The sequence below is a fragment of the Moschus berezovskii genome, chromosome 3 (genome assembly GCF_049115385.1).
Source record: "Moschus berezovskii isolate FMDL1 chromosome 3, NW_MosBer_1.0, whole genome shotgun sequence".
Lineage (NCBI taxonomy): Eukaryota > Metazoa > Chordata > Mammalia > Artiodactyla > Moschidae > Moschus > Moschus berezovskii.
In genome coordinates, this window is record NC_142462.1 from 15590303 (window position 1) to 15604348 (window position 14046).

Genomic DNA, 14046 nt, shown 5'->3' on the forward strand with positions numbered 1-14046 from the left:
ATCTGGAATTTAGATTCACTTAGGCGTCCTGTATTTTATAAGCCAATCGTAGGCCTAAAAGGCCGAAAAGCTCGTGAACCTCCCCGCTGTCCCAGTAATTCCGGGCAAGCCACTTCCGGTCAGGCGGGCGGCCAGCGGGCGGCCCCGCCCATTACCGGAAGCCCCCTAAGGCCGCGGCTAGGCAGTCCTCCCAGGCCCCGCCCCGCCCCGCCCGTCACCGGAAGCCTCCTAAGGCCGAGGCAGGTCTGTCTTCCCAGGCCCCGCCCCGCCCCGCCCCGCCCATCACCGGAAGCCCCCTAAGGCCGCAGCTAGGCTGTTCTCCCCGGCCCCGCCCCGCCCCGCCCCGCCCATCACCGGAAGCCCCCTAAGGCCGCGGCTAGGCTGTCCTCCCCGGCCCCGCCCCGCCTCGCCTCGCCTCCTGGCGCCTCCGGCTGCCGGAGCCTGGAGCTGACTGCGGAGCGGGCGGAACCGGCTTCCTGCCTCCAGGGGGCGGCGGCCGCGGCCCAGTCCAGGCTTGGACAGCTCGGCGCCGCGCCCGCGCCGCTCTTCTGTCTGTGGGAGTGGCGGGCCGGCCCGCGGGCCGCCCAGGCCGGCGGTCGCCATTCCCGTGTCGCTGCGCCCGCGGGGGCCGCCCGAGCCGGCCACCATGCCGCTGGGCCTCAAGCCCACCTGCAGCGTCTGCAAGACCACGTCGTCCTCCATGTGGAAGAAGGGCCCGCAGGGGGAGATCCTCTGCCACCACTGCACTGGCCGGGGCGGCGGCGGCGGCGGCGGCGGGGGCTCCTGCCCGGGGGCGGCCGGCGGCACGGGGGGCGGCGGTGGCGGCGGCGGCGGCGGCTTCGGCGCCGCGACCTTCGCCAGCACCTCGGCCGCCCCTCCGCAGAGCAACGGGGGCGGGGGCGGCAAGCAGGTGAGCCCCTGCGGCCGCTCCCGCGGGCCGGGCCGCCCCTTCGTTCCGCGGCGAGGAGGGCGCCGCTGGCGTGGCCCCTTCTCGGCACCTTTTCTTATGAGATGGTTCAAGTCTAGAGACGCAGGAAGAGGAAAAACCCCTCAGAAATCCGTCCCCTGTGATACTTTGGGTAGCAACCGGACATCTCAGGGTACTTAACGTTTACACAGAGGTGTCTACAGGGTCATGGCTACTGGACCTCTTTCCCAGTTAATAAAGGTTACTTTGTCATAATGTCATGTTATCAAGATTATCAGGTCATTTTCAATAGTTACATAAGTGTTCCATTGCAGGAGGTGGCATACCACACCCATTCTCTGGCTTAGGAGAGTTGAGTTTTTAAGGACTTTTGTGTTATAAACGCAACCGATGAATGGTGCTTACCTCGGCATAGGCTGACTGACTCCTCTTGCTGCCCGTTGCCCTTTTACAAGTAGTTCACACCTTTTTTGGAGTCTCTGATGTTTGCCTGTGGCTCCCCTGCTTTAAATTAAGCCAGTTCGTTTGATTATTACCCAGCATGGAAAGAAAAGTTGCACTCTTAATTTATTTTTAAATATTCGTTTAAAGTGCATACTCTGGGATCCTTGTAGGATGGTTGTATCAGGACAGCAACCTTTCTGCACTTTTTATTTCTCTTTTTTTTGTTCTTTGTTTGTGTAACAGAGTAAGCAGGAAATTCACAGGAGGTCCGCTCGGCTCAGAAACACTAAATACAAATCTGCTCCAGCTGCTGAAAAGAAAGTTTCCACTAAAGGGAAAGGGAGAAGACATATTTTTAAATTAAAAAATGTAAGATGATTGTGGACAGTGTCTTGTACTGTAATTGTGGCATTGTGTGTAGTGTGACCAACCACCGCCTTCATCTCTCACCATTGAACTTGGACTCTGCTCTTGGCGGCTCTTCTGTACCCTTCTGGGGACTGATCCCGGCTTTCAGAAAGGGAAGGAGCTCTTTTAGGAGGCTTACGTTTTATAAAGTTAACGATATCCTCTTTTCCTTGTTTTAGTTCCCCCCCCACCCCGGGGGAACATAAAACATGATTCTAAAAGAAACCTAAATCTTGAGCACATTTTATTGGGTTCTGTATGCAAAGGATGAGATGGAGTTACAGTTCTTGGTGTGGGCATGGCATTTTTTTCTTTTCCATAAAGCTTTAAGTAAATAATAAAACTGAAATTCAGTTCTGTATTTGCTTGTTATATGGCCCCAGAAAAATATTTCTTACTGATTTATAATGATCATTGATGAATATGAATCAAAAGTTTTACTAAATCGTCTTTATATCTTCTTTTAAAAGAAAATAGATCAAAAAAAAGAAAATAGATCGTTGAAAAACTTGTGCTGGGGTAACTGAAAGCTTATTTTTGGTTTTGTAAATACAAGGGACGGTAGTCCAACACAATGGGCAAAGCATTAGATACTGTTTTTTGGGTTTTTTTTAAACCTCAGTATGGTACTCTTTGCTTTCAGAACATTAATGCTTCACTCACCAGTAAAGGCATTTTCTGAAGTTGGGTATATTCATTTAAAAATCTCAGAGAGACCTTGCATTATATTCTTGTGCAGATTGTGGATTCTTTTTCTTGAGAGTAGTTGCTTCTAATTTATTTAGAATTTTAATAAATTAGTTTTCTAAAATGTGATTATTGACTAGACAAAATATGTGAATACTTGATTATAGTTGTACACACTTAAACACCCTTTTCCTCTTATGTATGGTGGAATATGTTTTCTGAAAGTATTTTAATATCAATTTCTCTGGCAACTGCTTTCTTCTAGGATGATACCAAGACGTATTTGGGAAGGCCTGGTTACTGTGTTGTGGCATAAAAGTGTGTATTACAGCTTAAGAAGGAATTTTGATGATGATTGAGTGGTGGCAAATTACTAGCAACTCCCAAGAAAGCTTCCTTTGGCCTTGGTTCAGACTTGTTAGAAAACTAGTTCTAATGATATTATCATAGCTATAGTTAAGTTGAGATGGAAAATGTCTTTGAGGAGACTTGTTATTTCCACCTCTGTCATGCTCAGGCCATTAAAGCCACAGATATCTTTTTTAACTAGATTGTTATGTGCAATAAAGCTCTGAGAAGAGTTCTGTTAGGTCTCAGCCACATAATCAGGAGCTTGTCCTTTGATTCTCAGCAATTTTTAAGCTATAGGTAACGGAAATAACAGCAGAAATATTCAGACCATGCTTTGCCGCAATGTTCAGAAGAGGTGTTTTTTTTTGTAACACTGCAGTTCTTGTCACCAAACAACTTTAGTATTTCTCAGATTACAGAACTCATATGTGGCTGGAAAAATGCCTATACACACCACACACACACACACAATGAATGTGGTAATATTTTTACTTCTGTTTTTTCATAGCCCATCAAAGCTCCTGAGTCTGTTTCTACCATAATCACTGCAGAATCAATCTTCTACAAGGTGAGGATCGTAGTTATTGAAGGATGATTTGAATGTATTGTGTTTTTGTTGTTATTTAGACACTTATCCAACTCTTCTGTGACCCCATGGACTGTAACCTGCCATGCTCCTCTGCCCATGAGATTTCCGAGGCAAGAGTACTAGAGTGGTTTGCCATTTGCTCCTCTAGTGGGTCTTCCCAACCTGGGACTGAACCTCCATCTCCGGCATTGTGGGTGGATTCTTTACCCCTGAGCCACCTGAAGGCGTAATGTGGTACTAAAATACTGGGTTAGTCTAAAGGTCTTGGCTACTCTGTATAAGGTGTGATTGTGTTTTTTGTTCCTTTCTAAGTTCTTTATCCCCATGCATGGCTATCATATAACATCCAGAGCTGAGTTGGGAGAGGAAGTTACCTATCGAAATATTATATGAGGATCTTAAGTATTTTTTAATGTAGATTATGGGAATTGTTTTTTAAATACAAATGTGTGGTGTGGAGCCAGGGCAATGAGCCATCCTAGTCAACCTTACAGCACTAACGGCTCAGAAGGTAGAGGAGAGATTTGGACAAATAGAGGATGGAGACTAATCAGAGATGGGAGTAGGCACAGAGGTTCAAAAATGCCTTTAAGAAGTGAACGGAGAAAGGCAGTAGTGGGGATTGGCTGCTCCTGGAAGTCCATGGTGAGGGGAGAGAGGTGAGGTTGTTTTGATAAAAGCACTGTTTTGATTTCAAGACTGTACAGAGGTAGACTCCTAAGCTGGTATGGGAGCCTCAGCTGCAGTGCTGCCTTATGTAGCTTTTAGCAAGTCACTTAACTTTGTCCAGTACAGTGGTTCTGGCAGAAAAATTGGGATTGTACTATTGTGATGTAAAATTATTTTTATAAATGTTTTCTCCAAGTGCAAGTCATCATGTGTATGTGAAATTTTTTTCGTTCAAAAACGAAACAACTTTAGGGACTTCCCTGGTGGTTCATTGATTGAGAATCTGCCTTCCAGTGCCAGGGACTCAGATTTGATCCCTAATCAGGGAAATAAGATCCCGTATGCCTAGGGGCAGCTAAGCCAGTGAGCCACAATTAGAGAGCCCATGTGCTGCAAGTACTGAGCCCACACACCCCAACAAGAAGCCCTTTGGCTGCAACAAGAGAGCCTGTGCACTGCAGCTAGAGAAAGCCCACAGGACCCAGTGAAGAGTGCACAGCAGCAAGAACCCAGCACAGCCAAAGACAGAAAAAAGAAACAGCTTTTGGCATCAATCACAACCATATAAATGTTGGCACATTAGACCATCTCAGAGACCTTCTGTTGACTACTTGGAAAATTATTGTTTTCATATTAAGGAAGTTTGAGTTCGCACCTGTAGTAGTGTTCTGTTATTTTAAATATGTGCTTATCTTCTGTTTCTCCCAGGGAGTCTATTACCAAATTGGAGATGTTGTTTCTGTAATTGATGAACAAGATGGAAAGCCCTACTACGCTCAGATCAGAGGTTTCATCCAGGACCAGTACTGTGAGAAGAGTGCAGCGCTGACGTGGCTCATCCCCACTCTCGCTAGCCCCAGGGGCCAGTTCGACCCTGCGTCCTACATCGTGGGTGAGTTAGACAGGGATGGACAGGTTCTTGAACCAGTTTATTTTCCATTATTATGTATTCATCTGCTCGGGCCGCCATGACCAAATGCAATAAACTAAGTGGGCTGAACACCAGAATTTTCCCGTCTCGCAGTTCTGGAGGCTGCAAGTCCAGTACCAAGGAGTTGTCAGGGCGGGTTTCTGCTGAGAGCTCTCTTCCTGGCTGGTGCACAGCCCCTCTTTGGTCATGTCCTCACGTGAGCTTTCCTCTGTGTGTGTGCACTCCTAGCATCTCTTCCTCTTCTTATAAGGTCACCAGTTCTGTTGGGTGAGAGCTGCATCCTTACAACTTCATTTAACCTAATTCTCTAAAGGCCCTCTCTCCAAATGTTATCACATTAGGGATTAGGACTTCAGCATATGGGTTTGGGGGCATACAATCAGTCCATAACAAAGAAGCATAAATACAAAAAAGATAATTTTACAGAAAATATGAAATTTTATAAAGCTAGGTTTTGAGGCTGTTAATTATTTTGAGTTACAGGGCAGCATGCGCCTACTAAAAACCTGTGTGGATAAGATTTTTCTGGGTAACCCAGGGTTAAACTCTAATATATTACTCAAGAACTAGATTATTTAGGTAACATACAAAAAGTTACTTAAAAGTAATTTCTAAAGGAACTGTCATGTTTTTGTCTCAACATCTTACAAATTCTTAACATATGTTCCTCTGCATATCACACACGTCATCCTGGACCTTTTGTAACCTGTTACGTTGTTGGTGGTAGTTAAAATGTCAGCCACTGTACTCAAGGCTGACCAAAGAATTGATTCTTGATATAGACTCACAAGAAGAAGTTGTTGATAAACAGAATTTTGAAAGTGTTTAGAGTTTTAAAATTACCCCCAAACTTTTCAACCTTTCTGCAGTGAGCATACATTACTTTTTCATTCTAAGAAAAAACACAAAAGGTATTTTTCCCAGAGAACAGAAGGACAAATAAAGTATCACTACTATTCTCCCCTGCATGTCAAGTTTTGACACATGGCCAAGCAGTTTTAGTCTTCTGCTTGTAAGTACATGGAAGAGTGAACTTTTATTTACCTGTCCCATCAGATTGGATTGTCAGCAGAGGCAGTAATGTGCCTGAACCACCTCTCCAGCTTCTCTCTCACCTCCTCTTCCTAATGTTCTGAAGGAGACCACATATCATAAAGTTTCAGAGCTGAGACTCTAGAACTGGACTGTCTGGGTTCAAAGTAAGTTCATAGCCACTTACTAGCTGTGTGATCTCAAGCAGTTTCCTTCATCTCTCTTGCCTCTTCCCTCATGTAAAATGGGAATAATCATAGTACCTAACTCAGGGTTGCTGTGAGGATTCAAAGCATTGATATATCTGTCAAGTATTTAGATCAGTATAGACATATAGTAGACATTATATAACGCTAAATATCACTTAGAATCCTTTCTATATTGAGTTACATTTTGGGGAGAATGCTATCTTCCTTAAGCAGTTAAAGCAGAAAAAAAATGATAGGAAGTAACTTCAAAATAATATATATTTCAAGGACTAATGTCAAGTTAGCACCAGACCAGTTTTCTCATAGTGTTTAGGAATTTTTTTAATTTTTATGAAAATGATATATATCTTCAAAAATGTAAATGGTGGCTCCCTTCCAGGACCAGAGGAGGATCTTCCAAGGAAGATGGAATACTTGGAATTTGTCTGTCATGCACCTTCTGAATATTTCAAGTCACGTTCATCACCATTTCCCACAGTTCCCACCAGACCAGAGAAGGGCTATATATGGACTCATGTTGGACCTACTCCTGCAATAACTATTAAGGAAACAGTTGCCAACCATTTATAGTTTAAAAAGTAAACCTGGATTTCCAATTCCCTTGTATTTGACTGTAAGACATGCCACATGTTTCTTTAATGAAATTCTTGGATGGAAAAATGACTAAAGTAGTCACCAGCTTGTTTATTACTAGTCACTTAGAAAATTAAGAGATAGAAAAGAATTAAATATATTTTGAAATGAAGTATTACATACACATTAAGTGTGTATATCCTCCCAGGCAAATACTGTCATTTCCAGGAAGACTATTAGGAACAGGTAGTGTCTGTTTTTCTCCTTATTTCTAGAAACTCATAAAATGGATTGTATTTTTCTATAAGAATAAAATATTAAGATATAAATTTCTAAGCAAGGGCTAAGTCAAGTAAAATATAGCTGTGATCAACAATATCTCTCACAGTAGCTCTTAAAAAAGATTTATTATCTAGAAAATATATTAACAGACTGTTGACTGCTTTATTAAAGAAAGTGATTGGTGGATGATTTTTATTAGCCCAGGCATTTTAAAACTTTGATCTAATTCTTCTGTAGTAGGGAGAAATTCAGAATCATTTGGTTGATTTTAATAGAGCTGCTCTTCACTGATATGACCTACCTTCTCAGTCAGAACGAGGCTTCATCAATTTTAGGCTTATAGTGTGGACAGTCACCTTCACTGAACACACAGAAAGTATGCTCTGTAGGCACCCCAGGGCAGTAGTTTCTTGACTGCACCTAGGACTAACATTGGGCAGCCATAAAAATGATTAATAGGTCATTAGCATTGATATCTTTCAGGATTTGAAATAGCTCAAGTGGAATTCCATCACCTCCACTAGCTTTGTTTGTAGTGCTGCTTCCTAAGGCCCATTTGATTTTGCATTCCAGGATGTCTGGCTCTAGGTGAGTGATCACACCATCATGATTATCTGAGTCGTGAAGATATTTTTTGTATACCTCTTCTGTGTATTCTTGCCACCTCTTCTTAATATCTTCTGCTTCTGTTTGGTCCATACCATTTCTGTCATTTATTGTGCCCATCTTTGCATGAAATGTTCCTTTGGTATCTCTAATTTTCTTGAAGAGGTCTCTAGTCTTTCCTATTCTATTGTTTTCCTCTATTTCTTTGCGTTGATCACTGAGGAAGCCTTTCTTATCTCTCTCTGCTATTCTTTGGAACTCTGCATTCAGATGGGTTTATCTTTCCTTTTCTCCTTTGCCTTTCGCTTCTCTTCTTTTCATAGCTGTTTGTAAGGCCTCCTCAGACAGCCATTTTGCTTTTTTGCATTTCTTTTTCTTGGGGATGGTCTTGATCCCTGTCTCATGTACAGTGTCACGAACCTCTGTCCATAGTTCTTCAGGCACTCTTCTCAGGTCTAATCCTTTGAATCTATTTGTCATTTTCACTATATAGTTGTAAGGGATTTGATTGAGGTCATACCTGAATGGTCTAGTGGTTTTCTCTACTTTCTTCAATTTAAGTCTGAATTTGGCAATAAGGAGTTCATGATCTGAGCCACAGTCAGCTCCTGGTTTTGTTTTTGGTGACTGTATAGAGCTTCTCCATCTTTGGCTGGAAAGAATATAATCAGTCTGATTTTCCAGTATTGACCATCTGGTGATGTCCATGTGTAGAGTCGTCTTTTGTGTTGTTGTAAGAGGGTGTTTGCTATGACAAGTGCGTTTTCTTGGCAAAACTCTGTTAGCCTTTGCCCTGCTTCATTCTGTACTCCAAGGCCAAATTTGCCCGTTACTCCAGGTGTTTCTTGACTTCCTACTTTTGCATTCCAGTCTTCTAAAATGAAAAGGATATCTTTTTTGGGTGTTAGTTCTAGAAGATCTTGTAGGTCTTCATAGAACTGTTCAGCTTCTTCAGCATTATTGGTTGGGGAATAGACTTGGATTGCCGTGATATTGAATGGTTTGCCTTGGAAATGAACAGAGATCATTCTGTCATTTTTGAGTTTGCGTCTAAGTACTGCATTTCGGACTCTTGTTGACTATGATGGCTACTCCATTTCTTCTAAGGGATTCTTGCCCACAGTAGTAGATATAATGGTCATCTGAGTTAAATTCACCATTTCCAGTCCATCTTAGTTTGCTGACATTCCTAAAATGTCAATGTTCACTCTTCCCATCTCCTGTTTGACCACTTCCAATTTGCCTTGATTCATGGACCTAACATTCCAGGTTCCTATACAGTATTACTCTTTACAGCATTGGATGTTGCTTCTGTCACCAGTCACACCCACTACTGGGTGTTGTTTTGCTTTGGCTCCGTCTCTTCATTCTTTCTGGAGTTATTGCTCCACTGATCTCCAGTAGCATATTGGGCACATACAACCCCGGGAGTTCCTCTTTCAGTGTCCTATCTTTTTGCCTTTTTATACTGTTGATGAGGTTCTCAAGGCAAGAATACTGAAGTGGTTTGCCATTCCCTTCTCCAGTGGACCACATTTTGTCAGAACCCTCCACCATGATCAGCAAATTTTGAAAACTCAACAGTGGTCACAGGACTGGAAAAGGTCAGTTTTCATTCCAATCCCAAAAAATGGAAATGCCAAAGAATGTTCAAACTACCACACAATTACACTCATCTCACACGCTAGCAAAGTAATGCTCTAAATTCTCCAAGCCAGGCTTCAATAGTACGTGAACTGTGACCTTCCAGATGTTCAAGCTGGATTTAGAAAAGGTGGAGGAACCAGAGATCAAATTGCCAACATCCGCTGGATCATCAAAAAAGCAAGAGAGTTCCAGAAAAACATCTACTTCTGCTTTATTGACTGCCAAAGCCTTTGACTGTGTGGATCACAACAAACTGGAAAATTCTTCTAGAGATGGGAATGCCAGACCACCTGACCTGCCTCTTGAGAAATCTGTGTGCAGGTCAAGAAGCACCAGTTAGAACTGGTCATGGAAGAACAGACTGGTTCCAAATAGGAAAAGGAGTATGTCAAGGCTGTATATTGTCACCCTGCTTATTTAACTATTATATGCAGAGTACATCATGAGAAATGCTGGGCTGGATGAAGCACAAGCTGGAATCAAGATTGCCTGGAGAAATATCAATAACCTCAGATATGCAGATGATACCACCCTTATGGCAGAAAGTGAAGAAGAACTAAAGAGCCTCTTGATGAAAGAGAAGAGTGAAAAAGTTGGCTTAAAGCTCAGCATTCAGAAAACTTAAGATCATGGCATCCGGTCCCATCACTTCATGGCAAATAGATGGGGAAGCAATAAAAACAGTGACAGACTTTATTTTGGGGGGCTCCAGAGTCACTGCAGATGGTGACTCAGCCATAAAATTAAAAGACGCTTGCTCCTTGCAAGAAAGTTATGACCAACGTAGACAGCACATTAAAAAGCAAAGACATTACTTTGCCAACAAAGGTCCATCTAGTCAAGGCTATGGTTTTTCCAGTAGTCGTGTATGGATGTAAGAGTTGGTCTATGAAGAAAGCTGAGTGCCAAAGAATGGATGCTTTTGAAGTGTGGTGTTGGAGAAGACTCTTGAGAGTCCCTTGGACTGCAAGGAGATCCAACCAGTTCATCCTAAAGGAAATCAGTCCTGAATGTTCATTGGAAGGACTGATGCTGAAGCTGAAACGCCAATACTTTGGCCACCTCATGTGAAGAAGTGACTCATTTGAAAAGACCCTGATGCTGGGAAAGATTGAAGGTGGGAGGAGAAGGGGATGACAGAGGATGAGATGGTTGGATGGCATCACCGACTCAATGGACATGAGTTTGAGTAAACTCTGGGAGTTGTTGATGGACAGGGAGGTCTGGCGTGCTGCAGTCCATGCGGTCGCAGAGAGTCGGACATGTTACAAAGAGTTGGGCACAACTGAGCGACTGAACTGTACTGAGCATTGATATCTAAAAAAAAGTCCACACCAAAGTTAAAGCCATCTGCTGTGGATTCATCATAACAGGCCTAAAACAGTGTTTGAGATTTGAGAAGGCCAGGCACAGGAATTCTAGTCAGAATTCAGGGACAGATTTTACTTCAAGGGCAGGTCAGCTGCGTTGGGCAGCAACAGCTTCACAGTGGGAGGAAGTGGTACTCACACGTACTTGCCCCCTCTCCTCTTCAGAGCTGACCATTATTTCCCAACCCCAGGAACATTTGCCAGAATCTTATTTAATTATAATGATTTTGAATTGTGGCAGTTTTAACTGTTACCATTTTTATACACAGTTATGGTTTATTAGTTGGAAGAAAGTTTGTGATTTGTTTATTGTAGATACATACCTCTGTGTTATAGTTAATCTCTCTTCACAAAAGTTGTTTTAAAATTGATTGTAAATACCATTGTAAGTAACTGAATGCTAGTATTCAGAGTTGTGGATTAAATTGTATTTTTCCCAATATATTTACTTTGAATTTATTTCATTCATTTGTTTCATGTAAATAAGGGTTTTCCACCCCAAAGTGGTGTAAGTAGAAGACACTAGTGTTGCAGTACTCGTGATTTGGAGTGACAGATTTGTCATCAGTATGTAATAGATATTAGGATACTCAAAGAATGATTGATCAATAAAATAAATACAAAGTAAGGTATTTATTAAATGAAATACTTTAAAACCAGTCTATAAACTGACCATTTGTTTATAAATTAACAAATTTATACTTGTGGAGTATAAATGGATACTTGTGTAGTATCTTTTAGAATTAAGGTTTAATTTTCATTTGCCTCCTTTGCAAACACCAGTGGCTCCTATTACTCACGGTGTAGATCTGTGTCTTTTCTCTTACAATGGAAGGCCTGCGCTGACGCGGCCCACTGACCGTGTTCCCAGCCTCGTCGCCAAGGGGGTGAGAGATTAATGCAGGTTCCAGTTTGTCCTTGCTCTCCTTTCACTTCCGTCTTCCCTCCAGACTGCCTGCCCTGGTGATTTTAGACCCCAGCCCAGACAGAGAAGCAAAAGCCTTACACAGGCTGTTCAGCGGGCTCCAATCATTGTGTAAGGTAATATTTTTGTAATAGGTTCTTACCTTTCTAAGTGGCTCTGTTTCTCTCATCAAATCCTGATACAGTTACGGAGACACTGAAGGATAAAGCAAAGAACTGCTGTTTTTCATTTCAACTATTTAGAATTACTTGGCATTTTTAAAAAATAACTGTACGTGCATTATTTTGGTAAATTTCTTTTAATTGAAAAGTAATGAAGGATGTCACAAAGGGAAAGATGAACACATTCGGTTATTAAAATGTTTAATTCCTAACAATATGTGTATAAAATAAAAACTCTTTTTCTTTTTTCTGTTCAAGAAGTGGGAATCATGAACCATTATTTCTCACTCAACATGACAGACTGGCTTGAAGTAATTACTCAATTACAGACAGCAGCTCCAGTCAGACTCAACTTGTAGTGCTATCGCTATTGGGAATTACTCTCACTCCTGTGTTCCACCTGTTGTGGAAGGGAGAAAGTTTAACAAAAACACCTGTACCTTGAGTACTTCGCCCTGCGGATAGGAAAGGTGCAAGTTAAAAGGACCATAACTTTAAAGAATGAAGGTGCTGTTGGGGAAATACAGTTTGAAAAAACTTTCAATTCAGACATCTCCAGAAAGGTTAGAGAAAGAAAACACTGTTGACTGAGGGTTGAATTAGAGTGTGTTGCTCCATCACAGGCATTTGGCTAAGGTCGCAAAAACAAAGAAATTTCACCCTTTTGTGTGGCCAAGCAGGTACAGTCATTATATACATCTTCTCCAGATAAACAGTAAGTGGCCCTCAGAGAACTTGACAGCACCATTTGTCACATGCAGTTCTTGCTAAACTTCCCTGGTGATTGGGGTGACCACCTCCATTAGCTAACTGACTTTCTGAGGGGTGAAAGGGGCAAACATGTCTGTATGACAGGACAACTTGAGCAGTTTGGGGCACCAAAGTGTGGCTCCTACTCCCACAGAAACTGGAGGGTGCGGTGCCCTGTCCTGACAGTTCCATGATGTAACTGACAGTTCCATGTCAAAGACATGGCTCCCAGGGCCTTGGGAAAAACACTGCTAGAGTGCAAAACTGACTAAGGCTTATTTAGTTTCTAAAAAATACATTTCAAAGAGTGTGAGAAAATACGTTTTCTAAGGTAAATACTTAGACCTAAAGGAAAATCTCTTGCCTTATTTTCAACAGAATGAGACATTTTAAATTCCTGTTTGTCCTTAACAGTGCCCTAAATTTGGACAAGGAAGACGTGAGCAGCTTCGTGACTTGGGCCTCACAGTGGGGCTGCATTTAGGACGTGGCGTCTGTGAGGGTTTCAATATGGCGGCCACGTCAGGGCTGGGGGAGAGGCCCTGGGCTGCAGCCCACCTTCTGCTCCCTCAGGACCCTTGGTCAGGGCATATCCTGTATGACCATACTTGGTGGTCCTCATGGTTGTGGCTTTGTTAACAGGACTAAGAGGTTCTGGACTACAAAGGCCAACACCGTCATCTCTTGCTGAAGGAAAATTCATTTTCTATCCATTCTCCTCCATAGTCACTTGCCAGTACTTTTGTACCTAGAAGATTCACAAATATCACACTCGAATTATCCACATTTTATATTTTAAGAATTATATAGATTTTGAGTATGTTTTTAGATTCCACTGCCCTACCCCGAATTTATACCAGTGAATCCAAGGAGCACATTACAATCCCCTGTGGAGCTTTAACAACTAAAAACAAAAAAATACAAAACCAAAAAGGAAACCCTGCTGGGAAGTTCTCACAAGCAACTAAGTAAATCAGTGTCTGTGGGCGTGAGACTGGGACCTCATTAGGTTCCAGAGAATCTAGTAAAATTTAAGAAAAGCTAAAAAAATGTTTACAGTCCCAGAGGTGACTGATGTGCAGCCAGAGAGGAGAACCACTTCTCACGCTAGTTCTCTCTGCATATAAATGCAGCTGATAAAGACTTCAGTTTCTACACCTGCTTTGGGGTAATTTAGGAAGTTCATCAAAGGCCCGTTTATACAGTTAGCCTTGTTAAAAGTAATTAGTCTTCTTTTATTTATTTATTTATTTATTATTATTTTTTTTTCCAATTTTATTTATTTTTTTTTCAAGTAGAACAGACTAAATTTCTTTAAACAAACTTACTTATACTCCAGAGTCCTTTAAAAACTTAATAGCATTTATACATTGAAGGTATTTGATTTTCTTGTAACTAGCACTTCAAATGCAACAAGCATTTGAAGCAACAAGCATTTGACCCAACAAGTAAAACTTTCTACGGTTCATAACTTTTATAAATAA

The 14046-nt window shown here is 42.1% G+C and overlaps 1 protein-coding gene across 2 annotated transcripts; it reads left to right on the plus strand.

The window, feature by feature from the left end:
• Positions 1–501: 501 nt before the first annotated feature.
• Positions 502–13779, plus strand: GATAD1 (GATA zinc finger domain containing 1). 2 transcript variants are annotated; one of them, XR_016036639.1, is made up of 6 exons: positions 502–910; positions 1616–1741; positions 3327–3386; positions 4785–4968; positions 6064–6206; positions 6628–6766. XR_016036639.1 is itself a non-coding variant. In XM_055420421.2 (5 exons), the coding sequence occupies exons 1-5, from the start codon at positions 647–649 to the stop codon at positions 6816–6818; spliced, it is 825 nt and encodes a 274-aa protein (XP_055276396.2). In that variant the 5' UTR covers positions 502–646; the 3' UTR covers positions 6819–13779. The 2 variants fall into 2 exon arrangements, 1 of the variants encoding a protein (XP_055276396.2); XM_055420421.2 differs by lacking the exon at positions 6064–6206 and having other exon boundaries at positions 6628–13779.
• Positions 13780–14046: the final 267 nt, after the last annotated feature.